Here is a 17,462-nt window from a genome sequence, read left to right as displayed (position 1 = left end):
GAATTATAGCTTCTCACTTACTAAAGCATATTATTCTACGTAAAATTGTAAAACAGATTTTAGTCTCATAACACGTTGTAACGAATCACACAAAACCAATGCAAAACATGAGTATGAACAAAAGAAGTACATCTTCAAAAAAACTGCATATTTTGTTTGTAGTAAAATGCTCACAACCACCATGATAGTTAAATCTATGTTCTTAGGCACACTGCCCTTACCTCCACAACAAAGGGATTGGAGATGACAGATTCATAAAAAGGATGACAGCCTTGTTTTTCTAGGCCTTCATTGGCTCTGGTTCCAATTTGGTAAACACCACCAAATTCTTGACCCTAAACAGAACAAAGTGACGATCAGTGGATAAAAGAAAGAGAGCTGGGAGGGGAGGTGGAGGAGGAAGGGAAGGACGTAAAAACAAATAGATTTCAGGAGAAACAGATCAAGGTGTACTGTGGGAGCTGAAGAGAGAGTGTCAGAGGGACGCCGAAACCCAGTGGAGAATATTAAGAATCATCACCACGTTCTAGGAGCAGCACTTCAACCTCACCCTGAAGTGCTTTTTGATTCTTCTGGTCACTTTGACATCACTGAATCAGAAACACTGAAGCAATCGGTGTTACACACATGGCCAGTTTTCTATACGACAGTCAGGATAACCTTTCTAAAACATCATTCTGTATATGCTGTTCCCTTGCTCCAAAAAACCTTTAGTAGCTCTGAATAGTGCAGTCAGCAGTATCAAATCTAAACTACACAGAATAACATTCAAATTCACTAAATGCTAATTACCATTAAAGGCTAACACTCCATGCAACTACTTTGTCCATTCCACTGGCCTCTATGCCTTCCTCCCGTTACAAGGGCAATGGTCCATGCTGCCTGCCCACCTCTCCTCCCAGGCCCGCCACAGATCACACCTGCTGAAACCACAGCAGATGGAGGCAAGGTAAGACTGGGCTCCCTTCACCAGCCCCACCGTCCCCACAACTACAACCCACACGAACACCTTTATTAGACTGGTCTTCAGTATTCTTCATTAGCAATATCTTAGTATCCCTACTACGGTTAATTATCTTTATGCTTTGCTCTCCTCAAACAGACTGTAAAGCCCCTTATTGGAAGAGCCAAGAAGAAGACATTTACCCAATCCTCCAAGTTCATGGTGCATGCACTTAGGGCAAGCATAGACCCAGGAAACAATCAAGCTGCTGCTGCAAATGATGTTAAAATAGTTTCTTCAGAGAAAACTATATACTAGACACAGTGCTAAACACTTTACCTAAGATGTTGTTGTTCATTAGCTCAGTCATGTCCGACTCCTGGCAACCCCATGGACTGTAGCATGACAAACTTCCCTGTCCTTCACTATCTCCCAAGGCATGCTAAAACTCATGTCCATCAAGTCAGTGATGCCATCCAACCATCTCATCCTCTGTAGACTCCTTCTCCTCCTGTCTTCAATCTTTTCCAGCATCATGATCTTTTCTAATGAGTTGGCTCTTCATATCAGGTGGCCAAAGTATTGGAGCTTCAGCATCAGTCTTTCCAATGAATATTCAGGACTGATTTCTTTAGGTTTGACTGGTATGGTCTCCTTGCAGTCCAAGGGAGTCTTAAGAGTTTTCTCCAATAATACAGTTCAAAAGCATTAATTCTTCAGCACTCAGACTGCTTTATTTAATGAACTCTAGGACATGAACTCTCAGAAAGCCCCAACAGGTGAGACAGAAAATAACCCTAATCAAAATCCAGTGTGATGGATGCAGTGATAAGATGCACAGACTTCACCCAAAGTCAAGCCCACAGCCCATCAGTCAGTGGCTTCTTCTGGGTGATTATCCTCCATTCTCTCCTGTAGATCCCACATTCAGACCATCAGCAGGTCCACAAAGTACACCCTCAAACCAAAGACTTCTCATGTCCCTCATGGCTACCCTAATCTAAGCCAGCAATATCTCTCAGCTGGAGTCCTGGAAGAGAGAAGCATCTTTTTGCTTCACTACTGATGACTCTCTGCACAGCAGTTAAACAGATGTATTAAAACTAACCTTGGATCACACGACTGCATTGTCTGAATTTTCAAACAACTCTGTGTTGCTGAGAAGCAGATCTGTAGTTCTCTTCACCATCTATGGAAGGCTTTACATGGTGGGTCTCTTCACCATCCCTCCAACCTCATTTCCAACCATCTTCCCACTCATCATGCTGCTCTCCCTCACCTTGGCCTCCTTTCTCATCTACAAAGACATCAGGCTCTTTCTTCAAAATGCACCTGTCTCCTTGGCTTACTCAACTTTCTGCTCAGAGCGATTCCTCTTCTGAGAAACCAACTCCCCTGTTGGAATCAGAACTTCACTCCTCCGTTATCACTCACTATTCCACTACCTTGCTTAAGTTCTCTGCATGGTACTCATCACCACCTGCCATCTCATTATCATACAAAAATTTTATCTGTTGGTTTCTTTTTTGCCTCCACTGAGACACAGGGAACTCAAAGGAAGGAAATCAGACTGAAAGGTTTCCCCACTCTATTTCCAGTGATGAGCACAACATCTGACACGTGGAAAATGCTTGGTAAGTATTTGCAGAATGAATGAATGAGATACTCAAGTGTTTGGGGTACCTTTATAAAAAGGCCCATGCTTCTTTTTCCTGATAGTTTCCCAGTGTGTGGCTAAAGGATGAAAAGCAGCATGAGGATGCAGGGAAGAACAGGAGGGACACAGTGGGCTAAGATGTCACAGAAAGCAACCTCAACGCTTGTCCTGACCCCTACTTGCAGAAATACGAAAGAATCGGTTAAAACATTCCCTTTACCTAGAGGCCCCACTGAAGACTGAATGTTTGTGCCCCACCCCCACCCCAAACTCATGTTGAAATCCTAACCCCTAGTGTTAAGAGGTAGGGCCTTTGGTAGGTGATTAAGTCATGTTGGCAGAACGCTGGGAAATGAGATTAGTGCCTTTATAAAAAAAGAGATTCCACAAAAGTCCCTCACCCCCCTTCTATCATGCGAGGACATAGCAGACAGAAGGCATTCTATGAACTGGGAATCAGGCCTGCATCAAACACTACATTCTTCAGGGCCTTGATCTTGGACTTCCCAGTTTCCAGCACTGTGAGAAATAAATTGTCTGTTGTTTACCTAGTCTAAAATATTTTTGTCACAGAAGCTGGAGAGAACTAAGACAGCCCCCGGATGGCTCCTAGCGCTTCTCTTCTTTCTACTGCCCTACAGAAACATAGCAAAATAGAGAAAGCCTTAATAAACATCATTTTCCTTTCCATCTCAGTAAACTTCAATTCTGACATATAAAGCAACCTTACTTAAATCTATATCACTGTATTCTGCAAGTATAGTATGGTAGCAAATTACAGTCTATAAAATCAATTACTCATTCCCTATCCGATGGGAGGCCTAGATTTCTTAGGAGATTAATAATCTAAAGAAGATAAACTTAAAGTAATAGTAAAACCAACTGAAGAGCATGCTAATGAATTGATATAAACCACCCCCCCAACTGCTTTAAGAAAACAGAATGCACCGCTCACGTGAAGGGGTCGTAGATAAGTCAAAGACTTCTTCCACCACTGCCCATCGCTGACGGCCTGCAGCACCGCCTTCGTGGTGGTGGTGGTGTTGGAGAGGACTTTCATGGTGGTAGCGGTGGTCCAGTGCAACAGGTCGGCTGAGTTGCTGCCTGGGACACTTACTTCATCCTGTTTTTTTTTTTAAAAAGAGAGAGAAAATGCCAAGAGTAAAAAGAAGAGAACAGAGCAGAGAGTGATCATGCGACGACTTGGAGTTATCAGACATGAAATTAAACAGATTTAAAAATTCATCTTTACCAATAACAACCAAAAAAAATGTGAAAGCGATAATAGCATACTGTACCTCCTTGAATCATTTACAAAAGAAAATTCAGTAAAGGAAAATACATCTTAATGCATTAGTCAAAGATTCTCTTTCAGAAGTATTTATAAAGCAAATAGTGGGTTCTTAATTTTTTTTCACTAATCTAACATCCTTCCATGACATACTCATGTTTGTTTCTTTGACAAGACATTTTAAACTATTTATGGTTTAGATTAAGAAATAAATTATTCACTTCAACAATGCTACCGTGACCCAGACAAAGGTATAAGATTCTGATGATCCACCTTTACATACTGAAAGGCATTTTGTTTTTCATCTAAACAAGTGGATGAGTAACAGCATTTAAAAGCTTTCTAATGTGGAACCTCCTGCCAATCTCAAAGCAATCAGCTACAATTCCAACTCCCCACGTACTAACCCAAGAGGTTTCATGAGGAGAAAAATGCCAATTTATCGACATTTGTTTAAATAGAAATGACAGTGACCACAGCTGCTTTTGATCAAAGGAAGGTAAATTTGTTCTATGAAAACCCAGCCTTTGGTTTAGTATCTGTCTACTTCTGCTTACTTGTTCTGTAGTATTCTAGTCAAACGAAAGAAAAATTAAGGTCTAGTCTTCCAATTTGAACAACTTTCTTGCCACTAATAGGATGGCTATTTGGGTCTACATCACATCATTCATTAATGTGTTATTTGAATAATAAAAAATGATAAATTGTGGAATCACTCAATAATTACCAAGATATCATCACAACACACACTTAGGAGAAATTCACCACTTTAGACCAACTTGAAAGCCTCCATACAGGGTGGGTAGAATTATGGCCCCCGAAAAGACTCTGATGCTGGGAGGGATTGGGGGCAGGAGGAGAAGGGGACGACAGAGGATGAGATGGCTGGATGGCATCACCGACTCGATGGACGTGAGTTTGAGTGAACTCCGGGAGATGGTGATGGACAGGGAGGCCTGGCGTGCTGTGATTCATGGGGTCGCAAAGAGTCGGACACAACTGAGTGACTGAACTGAACTGAACTGAAAATACCTGCATCCTAATCCCTAGAACCTGCAAATATATTACATTAGATGGAAAAAGATCTTGGCAGATATGATTAAGAACACAAACCTTGAGGTGAGGAGATAAATCTTGAATTATCTGAGTGGAGCTAACCTAATCACATGAGCCTTTTAAGCAGAGAACCCTTCCCAGCTAGGGTCATACAGACATGCCCTGAGAGAAGAGGCAGGAGAGACGTGAAGCACATCATGGTGGCTTTGGAGATGGAGGGAGGTGGCCAAGAGTTAAAGAATGTGAGAAGCATCTAGAAGGTGAAAAGAAACTGGAGGTGACAGCCAGCAAGGCAATGAGGACCTCAGTCCTGCAAACACAAGGAATTGAATTCTGTCAACAACATGAGTTAGAGAAGGGAATGGCAACCCACTCCAGTGCCTAGAGAATTCCACGAACACAGGAGCCTGGTGGGCTACAGCCCACGGGGTCGTGAAGAATCAGACACGACTGAGCAACTAACACTACTATCAACATGAATGAACATGGAAATGAATTCTCCTCCAGAGCCTCCAGAAAACACCGTCCTGTGGGGACCCTGACTTTGGCTGAGATCCTAAGCAGAAACCCACCCAAGCCTGCCAGGTTTCCGTCCTATGGGAATTATAAGAACTTGCACTGTTTCAAAGCTGCTAAATGTCACAGCAGTAAAAGAAAATGATTACATCATGTTTGTACACTTATAATTTCTAGAAAATTATAATTTAATTTTATTCTTAGTACTAAAATGAAATGTATTTAAGCTGCATTAACTGATACTTATAATTTCCTCACTGGGCAGTTGGTTAACTTTTCTCAAAAGATTTTCTATTCTTTTAATGTGAAAAAAAAAAAAAAAAGTTGTGTCCCAGCACTAGAAGAAATGATAATTATGTGATGCAACAGAGGTGTCAGTTAACGCTACAATGGCAACTATATTATAATATTAATGTATCAATATATTATACACCTTAAACTTATACAGTATGTCAAATATATCTTCATTTTCTAAAAAAAAAATTTTAAACCTATGTTTCCTATAAGCTTTCTGGACTTTGGGAAAGGTATAAACTATCAACTCGATACACTATAAATTATAATTACAAAAACAACACAGATGATATGCTAAGGAAGAAAATACTCATGTTAAACTGAATGTATATAAGGGCAACCATGTCAAAAACAACTGCTAGGGGTTTAGGTGCCCAAAAAAGACCAGCACTTCTCCTGGGTTTCATATTTTGCAGCAGATACTGCAGCTTGGTCCTAGACTCAACTCAGTTCTAGACCACTCCCAGGCTGCGTTGCTAGAAGCTGAAAAGCTAAAGACTACATTTCCCAGACTCCCTAGGGCTGACATTCCTCACTTGACCTAGTTTTCCTCCATCAGAGGTACCCACTGTGTAGAATTTGTACAGTGAAACTCCAGTAGAGACTGTACTTTTGTTATTACTGTGCTTTTCCTGTGGAAAATATGCTTAACTTTTTTTTCTCCTTTTTCTATTTTTTCTGATCATCCTAGTTGCTCTTCTGCAGAAGTGGTGATACAAGTACCAGTGCCCGGTCCCTAGCTTCACGGGGTAAAGGACAGTGTAGACTACCGTTCTGCGGGCTTGTTATCCTGGCAGGGTCAAAGCAGCACCAGAGACAGCTGATAAGGAGGGGCTTTCGAGTTCCCCAACTTCTTGTGGCGGATTTCCGCTCCAGTGGTAGTTAATCTCCTCGGTATTTTTCTTATAGTTACTCTAAAAATACACCAAAGCCTGCTTCTCCAGACCTTTGAATGATTGTGTAAGATTCCAATTCTCATTGAAGTTTAAAAAAAAGTCCCCTTCTGCTTATAAAAGCTAGAATGTTTTCTGTTGCTTACAGCTGAACATTGATTTAAAAAAAAAAACAAACAAACAAGAAAATATATTTTTGATCTGAAAGATCAACATCATCATTTTTATTCTTCAGTAGAGGAAGACTTTGGCTTAAATCTTCAGACATAATAAGGCTAAAATCTTTCTGCAAGTCTACATCTTGGGAGTCACTTTTCCAAGGAGGAGCTGCATCTACAGAACAGACATCTGAGCAAAATAATCATAGCAGTCTAGTGGTGGAAAATGGAGCAGAACAAACTTCCAGAACTGCCCAAACCTGTGCTGTCCAACCTGGCAGCCAGCAGATATATGGGGCGACTGCACTCTGGAAATGCAGCTGCTCTGAACAGGGAAGTGCTGTCAGTGTAAAATACACTGGATTGTAAAGACTTCAGTGCCTAAACGAACAAGTAAATAAACTAGCCCACATGTGTATAACCTCAAGGAACAAAAATTAGAACTGAATCTACCCTTTCTGGGCTTCCTAGGTAACACTAGTGGTAAAGAACTCACCTGCCAATGCAGGAGACATAACAGATTCGATCCCTGGGTCAGAAAGATTCCCTGGAGGAGGGCATGGCAACCCACTCCAGTATTCTTGCCTGAAGAATTCATAAACAGAGGAGCCTAGTGGGCTACAGGCCATGGGGTCGCAAAGAGTCAGACACGACTGAGCCTCGGAAGCGACCTAGCACACATGCACGCCTTGTACCCTTTCTGTCGACAGGCAAAATCAAGAGGAAACCCAGGGAGGCTAAACCTGACATTCTCAATTTTTCCTCTCAATTTCAGCAACTAGGAAGGCTACATACCCTCTCCTCTGCATGCCTGTGGGGGTCGGAGGGAAGGGTTAAGGAGACAGAAAGGAAGACTGAAGCTCATTATCAACACGTGTGAAAAGACAAGTAGAAAGACCAACATAGGAAAAAAACACAAATCTCCCTCCAAGAGTAATCATAACGATAGATGCCACGTCATGGAAGCTTGATATGCGTCAGGGCTTTACAAGGCCCGTTATGTGTATATTGGGCATAAACACTGCGAGGGAGCAGACACACACACACACAGTTGTTTCAATGACAGCATTACTAGTAGTCTTTCCTTATTTCTTCACTATTTGAGAAGACGGCAGGAGGCTCATTTCTTCTCCACTTTAGTACCACAGTCGGCTCGTCACATCGGACTTAACCGAAGGAAAAAAGGCTGAGTCCGGCTCCTGCACTCCAGAGGCTCCTCTTTTCTAACAGGGTCAGGACCCCAGCCAAGAAGCTTCTACTATTAGGCAGTAGTGTAGATGGTACTGCTAACTCCCTCCCTGCATCGTGGGGCTGCCCTCCACGATGGGCCTGCTTACCCTGGACAGCTCGTCATTGAGTGTGTTCATCTATCTGGGCTACTGAAAGGTTTGGATTCAAGTACATTCTGCTTCAATCTGCTTCTAAGCTTTTGCCTCCAGTAACTCTGCACGGAATAGAACTAGTACTACACACACACACACACACACATACACATACACACACATACCCACACACACACACACACACACACCCACACACACCCCTTTCTGAATAACACTGCCAGAAAAAGCTCTTTGTCAGAAATAAATCTCAGAAGGAATTCGCAGTAATTAGACATTCTCTCTCTCCCTCCCTCTCTCTATATGTGTATGTGTACATATATATATATACACACACACAGAGATACAGATGTGTGTGTACATATGTAAGTATACAATATAGTAAGCATCTCAATTCATGTTAGATTTCATACCTGAAAAAAAACAGAAACCAATCAGAATTCATTCCCCTACTCAGCAAATACTCACTGAGTGACCCCTATTTGATGTCATACTATACTATACTAGTCAATAAGGTGATAAAAACAAGGACACAGCCTCTGCCCTTGGGAGCCTCTGAGCTCCAGAAACTAAAAGGGAGGCAGAGATACAGGCAAATCACTATGTCCCTCTGCCTAGAGGCACCATCACAGAAAGCTTCACTGAAGAAGTAATATTTCAGCAGGAAAGAATTTCAGGCTTCCGAAGAAGAAATGGTGATGATTTCAGGTTGTTTAGTTACTAAGTCGTGTCCCACTCTTTGTGGGACCCCATGGATTGTATCCCACCAGGCTCCTCTGTCCAGGGGATTTCCCAAGCAAGCATACTAGAGTGGGCTGCCACTTCCTTCTGCAAGGGGATCTTCCCAATCCAAGGATCAAACCTGTGCTCCTGCATTGACAGATGGATTATTTACCACTGAGCCACCAGAGACGCACCCATGATTTCAGGGGAAAAGTGAAAGTGAAATTCACTCAGTCATGTCCTACTGTTTGCGACCCCATGGACCCTACAGAGTCCATGGACTCCTCCAGGCTACTACTACTACTAAGTCACTTCAGTCGTGTCCGACTCTGTGCGATCCCATAGACGGCAGCCCACCAGGCTCCCCCGTCCCTGGGATTCTCCAGGCAAGAACACTGGAGTGGGTTGCCATTTCCTTCTGCAAGGGGATCTTCCCAATCCAAGGATCAAACCTGTGCTCCTGCATTGGCAGATGGATTATTTACCACTGAGCCACGAGAAGCACCCATGATTTCAGGTGAAAAGTGAAAGTGAAATTCGCTCAGTCATGTCCTACTGTTTGCAAACCCATGGACCCTAGAGTCCATGGGACTCCAGGCTAGAATACTGGAATGGGTAGCCTTTCCCTCCTCCAGGGGATGTTCCTGGTAAACTCATACAACTAAGAGACATGAAACAACATGGAATATTGGAGGAAACTTGAGTTGATTCAGTGAAGGCATAGAAAAGAATACACAAAGATGAAGATCAGGGCACATGAAGATCACAGGCAGGCAGAGGCAAGACCAGAAGAGAGCTACTGACACAACACCGAAGCACCTCTATCATCTCCTGGACAATATGACACCCCTGAGAGGCTTTAACAAAAGGAGTTACCATAACGAGATTTCTGTTTTAGAAATCTTATTCCAGGAGCAGAAATCCATTAGGAGACTGGTAAATTAGTCCAAATGTAAAATAATCAGGGACTCGGGGAATTCCCAGGTGGTCCAGAGGTTAGGACTCTGTGCTTTCACTGCCAAGGGCCTGGGTTTAATCCTTGGTCATGAGGCAGGAGGCAGATGGGACTACCCACCTCCACGCCCCTCAACCCAGGGTAAATTAATTGGAGATTCATTCTCTACTGATGGAAATTCCAAGACAAAAATAGCAGGGGAATAAAGGGAGGAAGCTGGACACTGCACAGAACACACATTTCTTGTTCCCGAAGTCAGAAGACCTCCCTAACCACATGTGGGCAGAAAAGACTCCTTGGAGGCCAAAGGGGAGTCATGTCATGGGATGTCCCACCCATATGCCTTTGCGGTAGAATCCATCTTGGCAAAGAGATGCATGTGCCCACATGGGAGGATCCTGAGATAAACCAGTTTAAGTAAGGACTGTGAAGCAGGCAAATCACAATGACTGGCCAAAGAAAACCTGGAAGAAATGCCCCATGAAAGTAATTCAAACTACCACAAAGGCACGACTCAGCAACTCAGGGACTCTCCCTCTGAGTCTGTCTGTGTCTATTCACAGGTAATGTACTCTTTTTAATCCTAATAAATACTTAACTTGCTTCACTACTTTCTGTCTTTGTGGCAATTCTTTTCTGCAAAGCCGAAGCATCAGGGCCCTTGACACTGACCACTGGCCTAGTGCCTAGGACCTGGTGCTTTTACCACCACGACCCAGCCCATCTCTGGCTGGGAACCCAAGTCCTGTTCCAAGTGGTTGCAGCTGGAGGCCACCCAAGATCAGTTAGAGAACTAAGATCCTGCAAGCTGCCTTGCATGGCCCAAAAAAAAAAAAATGTACAATTAAAAAGATAAAATAATCAGGAACTGAATTAAGGCAGTGATACCAGGAATAGAAGAGGTTTCCATAAGGTATATCTGAAATGCATTTTTAAGTTTAAATGCTTTTATTTGTTTCTTCTAAAGATGAAAAAGGACTGAGGTAAGTCAGATAAGAAGAGAAATTCAAGGATTCTGGATCCAACCATAGAAAAAAGAAAGTGGACGATCTTCAAGTGCCTGTTCAAACCTTCTGCCCATTCTTCTGTTGGTTGTCTTTCTTATTCACTTGCAGTTTTTTGGTTTTTCTTTGTATATTTTGGATACATAGCCCTTATTAGATATATGAATTATGGACATTTTCTATTATCTGCAGATTATATTGTATTATCTTAATGATGTCTTGATTAAAAGATGTTCTTAAACTTCTAAATTAGTTCAATTTATCAGCTTTTAAACTTTATAACTAGTATTTTTTTTGTATGAAGTCTTTTCCTGCTCCAAGGTCACAAAGAAATTCTGTATCTTCCTTGAAATGTGGTATTTTTGCTGTCAGTAAAATCCTGTCAAGATACTCTTCTCCTTCCCACTCACTACATTACATGCCTACTTTTAATATACTTGGCATAATTATGATTTTTCTGTCTTCTCAACTAGATAGTAGCTTTTCAAGGGCAGAGATGATGTTTGTTGATTACTACATGCTCAGGGTATATGAAAATTACTGAAGTATACCTTTTACTGTAGCTATGAATAAGAAGTCTGGTTTTACTGTACCTATGCTTGAAGAAACATTTTCTAAATCTAATATGTTATGCCTACAGCAACTAACTGTTATTCAGATTAGATTTCATGTCACATTTTCAATTCTGGTTCACCTTTAGAATCTCCTTACTCGAGAGGGTTATGGAATGATTTGAATGTTATCAACTAATCCAAGTATAGAAACTAAAAAATATAAACATGATAAGAAATATGGCACTTAAGTATGAAATAACTTCATTCAGGGGCAAATCAAATTCACTGAAAAATAAAAAAATATAGGCTATAAGACAATTATACCATTTCATAAAATAAACCTAAACTTTACTCTGTTCATATGGATTGGCTAACTCAATATAAAAAATGTAAACATCTAAAACCAAAAAGTAAATGAAATTTCAATGCACAGAAATGTACATGACAGAAGGATTTTCTATAAGAGATCCCTCCCTTATAAGAATTACAAAAGAGAAAGCAAAATAAAAGGCTCATTTAGACTACAGAAGAAACATTTAATTGGGGAGCAGTCTACCAAGATTAGAGTGTAACCAGAGTCATTAATGAGGAAAATACTTTTATTTCAACTTCATGTAACAGGGAAAGAAAAAAGAGGTTAGGAAAATTTACTCCTGAAATGATTACTACTGGAAGTTTTTATATTCATAGTTGCATATTGCTAATTAATTTAGAGTGTATAACAGCAGAAATAGATTAATCTCCCAAGCCAAGTCAACAACTCCCAGCATAAAATTTAACATGAAATCTCATTAGCATCAAGTGTTACATAGCTCAAAGGTTAACTTCATAGGCACTAGTAATATTTTTCAAGTCCTACAAGAGACAACATTACCAAACAGGTTCACAGAACAAGAACAGTTCCACACATTAAGTCTGGCTTACAGAAACAATTCTCGTTCGTCAATCACTATAGTAAACCTATGCAGGAGCTGCCTTCTCTGGTGTCTGGTATTGTTGTTGTTCAGTCAGTCGCCAAGCCATGTCCAACTCTTTCTGACCTCACGGACTACAGCATGCCAGGACTCCCTATCCCTCTGGTGTCTGGAAATCTGAGGGTTAATTTCTAAGAAACTGGTTTGTCAAGTTCCAACTGAGCTGGTGGTACCCATAACAGAGACTAAGGATCACAAACAGCTCAAACTGAGCTAAGCCACTACCCTTTCTCTTCCAACATTTCTTTAAATAATCAAAAGTACTTCCCTTCACCTAACACTCCATCGTATCATGTGCATCCATGTGCTCAGTCATGTCTGACACTATGACCCCATGGACTGTATCCTCTGTCCATGGGATTCTCCAGGCAAGAATACTGGAGTGGGTTGCCATTTCCTCCTCCAGAGTATCTCTCCAAACCAGGGGTCGAACTCGTGTCTCCTGCGTCTCCTGCACTGCAGGTGGACTCTTTACTACTTGAGCCACTGGGGAAGCCCCATACTTGTAGAAAATTGCATCCTGAACTCAAAATATTAAGAATGGAACGCTTATTACTGGTGATGCTGCTTCTGGAATTGTTTGTCAGAAGAAGCAGTAGAAGAAAGCCCCATGAGGACTCATCACGCTGAAGTCTGACTCTGCTCCAGTTCATCTGCTCATTCAAATGCCAGGCTACAATTTCTTATCTTTGGAAGTCCCGCCCCCTACACATTTCTAAGGCAAGCTGTAAGTGCCTTCCCCAGAAAACTGAATGCAAAACTGAACGTACTCATGCGTGTGAACATACATGAACACACTAAGTCACAAACAGACACACCAGATTTGACACACTATTTCAGGGGCTTTAGGGACTGAACCCTTCTTGAATCTTCTAGCATTCTTGGATCCAAATTAAGAGAAATGTATTTAGGAAAAACAGAGGTATATTTAGTATATTTTTAGTTTTTCATTTTTTAATCAGCACTTAAAGTTATGGAGGATGGACCACAAGAAACAGGAAATTATCTGTCTTTGGAGCCTATATTTCCCATTATATCCCAGGGCAATACAAGCATGAATATGCGAAGATATGTACATGACATGCTCAGTGAAGTTCAGAAAGACTGGGCACAATCCAAACGCCCAAAAGCAAAGGAAAAGATAAATAATCATGGCACATGCATCCAATAACCACTATCACACTATGACATAAATGATCTGTATGTAACGACAAAGGCAGATGGTTCAGGAAACATAAGCTTGAAAACCAAAATTCCAAAACATCTTGAAAAAAGAAAATTACTAAGGCAATAATTATGATACAAATCTATTTCAGATGAAATCATTTTAAACTTTAAAATATTAATTTGTGCCTTTGTGCAGCGTAAGATTCAAAATCCTTTCAGAAAGAACAAGATCACACAAAAGAAAAAACAAACATGATCCTATCGAGTTCATTTTTGTATATAACAGGAGATAAAATTCTAAACTGATCTTTCTGTTTGTGGATTTTCCTCAACCTTATACTTATCTCATACAAAAAGTGGATCATTATTACCTCTCAATACATATAAAAGCTAAAACTATAAAACTCTTAGGAAAAAGCATAGGAGTAAATCTTCACAAGTTTGAGCTAGGCACAGATTTTTTTGCTACAACACCCAAAATGCAAGCAATAAAAGAAAAGGTTAATAAAATGGACTTGAGAAACATTATAAGGTTCTGCACTTCAAAAGGCACTATTAAGAAAGTAAAAATCACACACTGACAGAAAAATCTTTTCAAATCGCACATCCAACAACAACTTGTATCCAAGAGTTTAAAAGCAACAACAAAAACTCTTATGACTTAATAAGGAGTTGACATAAAAGTTAAAAAGAAACTGGGAAAATATTCGTAGCCATTTCATCAAAGAAGGTACAGAAATGGCAAGTAAGCACATGAAAAGATGCTCATTATCATTACTTATTTGGAAACACATACCAAAAGGATAAGGAGATACCACACACATTCATAAGAATGGCTTTAACAAAAAGCCAGTCAAGAGTTAAGTATTAGCAAGGATATGAAGAAAGGAAAAACTTAATAATTCCTGGTGCAGCCACTTTGGAAAACAATTTGGCAATGTTTTCCAATATTTAAAGCATATACAGCATATAATGCTTCAGTTCCACTCCCAGATACCTACACAACAAATCAAAACATATTTTCATACAAAGACTTGTATACAAATGTTCATAGCAACATTATTCATTATAGCTAAAAAGTACAAACAACCCAAATGCCCATTAAACTGGTGAAGGGGAAAAGAAAGAGTTGTCCATGGTACTAAAATACAACTGTCAGAAATTTATTTTAATATTTCTAAATAATCCTTTTATACATTCAAAACAGCTCTATGCCAAGCCCTGCCCCCAGTTTGAAACAATAATTAGTCCAGTCTTATAAATTTGTAGCCACTTAAAATGTTCATAACAAGATTTCCCATAGTGAAGATGATTTTTTAATGGGAACCTTGTATATAATCCATTTTCAACTCTAATTAGATTTATCTGGGGAAAACACTATTGGCTAACTGATATAGCTAACACTAGCTAAACAAAATGTTAATATGCTCTAAGTCATGGAATACTATTACATCTAAAAAACATAATAACCAATATTAGTAAGAAGCTGGAAACTAATTTTGGTATTTACTCATAAATTATGCATTTTATTTAAAAACAAATATCTTGTTCTTGAGAACAACAGCCAATATCTTCAAACTTGTAGGCTCCACTTGTGCACAGCAGTTACATCTTTTACTTTGCTTGGTTATTTAAGTAAAAATTATCATTTTCACAACTGAGTAATGAAAGTCTTGGGCATTAAGCAGATTACATATACAGTCAGCTCTCATTTATAAGTTATAATTTAATGCGGTTATTACATTTACTGTTAATGTGTAACACACAGCATCTTATAGCTAAGCACCGTATTTTAATCTAATAATAGTAGCTATAATATTCTGAAATGTGCCTCATGAATCAAAGACATGATGCGTTTGAGGGTTTGGATTAGCACTTCGTCAGATCTAGATCTATTAATATTACAGCTTGCTGAAAGAGGAGAAAGGAAGACAGGAAAGCTTTTAAGGTGCTAAAAAAAAAATACAAGAATCATTCTGGAAGAATTCCTCTTCCTTGCAAAGTGGATCCTGTGAAGCACTGCTGGCAGTCTCCCACAGGTACTGAGGACACTGAATGGATCAGGACGTGCCCTGTGGAGACACAGCATGCCCTACTCCAGAGAGGCTACCATGGAGCGTACCACGGAGCCCAGCTGCCACTTTCTAATTCATCAAAGAGCAGGAAATGGAAAACCCAAAGGTCGCAAAAGGCTTCTCGTGGATTTTATAAAGAAGGATGTGGGGATTTCAGAATAAGCTTATGGAGCTGAACTCAGCAGAAACACGGTGCAGCTCTATACTGAATAGAGAAATGATACTCCCCTTACATGGCCAGAACACAACAGGTCCTCAACAGCACCCTGATCACACACATGCATCTAGCTGGAAATTCCTTCTAGTTTTACTTTCTAATCCATTTTTACCACACATTGATCTTTCTGCAGGGGAGGTTTCCAATGCATCTGTGTTAAGCATTCACTATGCACTCACTCTGTGGCAGGCACTCTCTGGAGAGAGCACCAAAGGTAAGCGACACACTTCCAGTCACCATACACACCAAACCATACCACACACGAGCTGATCCAATGCTATGAGATGTTTGGGGGATGCAGAAGAGGGAACGATGTGGACTCGAGGAAAACTTGATAAAGACGACGACAGCCTAGGTGAGATCAAGAGGGCAGCAAGATGATCAGAAACCACACGAGAAGGGCAGTACAGGCAGTTGCTGTTGTTCAGTCGCTCAGTCGTGTCCTACCCGCTGTGACCTCATGGACCACGCCAGGCTTCCCTGTCCTTCACTATCTCCTCAACTTTGCTCAAACTCACGTCTATTGATTCAGCGATGCCATCCAACCATCTCATCCTCTGTCATCCCATTCTCCTCCCGCCTTCAATCTTTCCCAGCATCAGGGTCTTTTCTAAGGAGTCAGCTCTTCACATCAGGTGGCCAAAGTTCTGGAGCTACAGAGAGAACCCGAAATAACAGCAAAGCTGTGAGAGAGCCTACTCAGAGAATGGGGTAAGTTCAGCATGAATGGAACACAGCACATGTTTGGAAGGCATGAAAAGAGAGGAGGCTGGAGCAACAGCGAGAGATGTAGCTGAACAAATGGGAAAAGATCAGAGGATCAAAAGGTACAAAACTGGGATAAAGATCTTGTGAAAAGCAAGTCTTCTGCTGGACCTTGAGAAACAGTAAAATATGCCAGATCTCCAGTATAAGATCTGTTCTGAATCCCCTGGAGACTTTCCAGACTTTTCCAGAACAGTCTATCCACCATAGACTTTAATGTGCTTTCAGATCCAGGAAGGGAAAACCAAATAGTTTCTAATCAATACAAGTCAAAACATGCCAAAGGAAGAAAGCATCCCCATCACTCAAGGCCCCTGGAAACTGCTGCGACTTCAATTCAAAGGGAGTGCAACCATAGAAACAAACAAAGTCCTCTGTCTGCAGCACTGATGGCGGAACACCATCCTCTTCTGAGCATCGCACCTTCTAGAACTGAGATGTCCACTCGGGTACCCAGCAGCCTTATGTGGCTAGTAAAATTAACCTAAATAAAATTAAACAAAATTTAAATTTTGATTCCTTAGTTGCACTACCTATATATTTCATGTACTTAGCAGCTATATGTGACTAGTTGCTGCCATACTGGACAATGTTGATATATAGAATATTCCCCTCACTGTAGAAAATTCTATCGATCACTGCTGTCTTGGAGTTACCATTTATAGGAGAAAGGGAAGAAAAATCCTTAAGGGACACAAGTCACCTTACAAACTTTTTGGAGATCCTGAGATCACTTGGTACTGAACTGAGGATACCCATGTGTACTCAATAGATGGCTGCCAAACAAAAGTTTAATATAAAAGAAAGAATTATGGAAATGAAGTAATCATGTATACTTGACTGTAGGCAAAATCTAAATATTCTTGCCCTAACTCTATCA

At 40.6% G+C, this 17,462-nt stretch overlaps 1 protein-coding gene across 1 annotated transcript in view; it reads right to left on the bottom strand.

Annotated features, from left to right (window-relative positions):
* Window positions 1-17,462, bottom strand: part of NBAS (NBAS subunit of NRZ tethering complex) — a 336,306-nt gene that overhangs the window by 132,997 nt on the left and 185,847 nt on the right. The window contains exons 36-37 of the mRNA XM_052647567.1: window positions 3,556-3,723; window positions 222-335 (exon numbers count right to left, since the gene is read on the bottom strand). Coding sequence (XP_052503527.1) covers window positions 222-335; window positions 3,556-3,723 — 282 coding nt within the window. The remainder of the gene's footprint in view (window positions 1-221; window positions 336-3,555; window positions 3,724-17,462) is intronic.

Source organism: Budorcas taxicolor, chromosome 11 (genome assembly GCF_023091745.1).
Source record: "Budorcas taxicolor isolate Tak-1 chromosome 11, Takin1.1, whole genome shotgun sequence".
NCBI lineage: Eukaryota > Metazoa > Chordata > Mammalia > Artiodactyla > Bovidae > Budorcas > Budorcas taxicolor.
The sequence above is the reverse complement of the archived record's forward strand: the minus strand, read 5'-3'. Positions and strand labels throughout refer to the sequence as shown.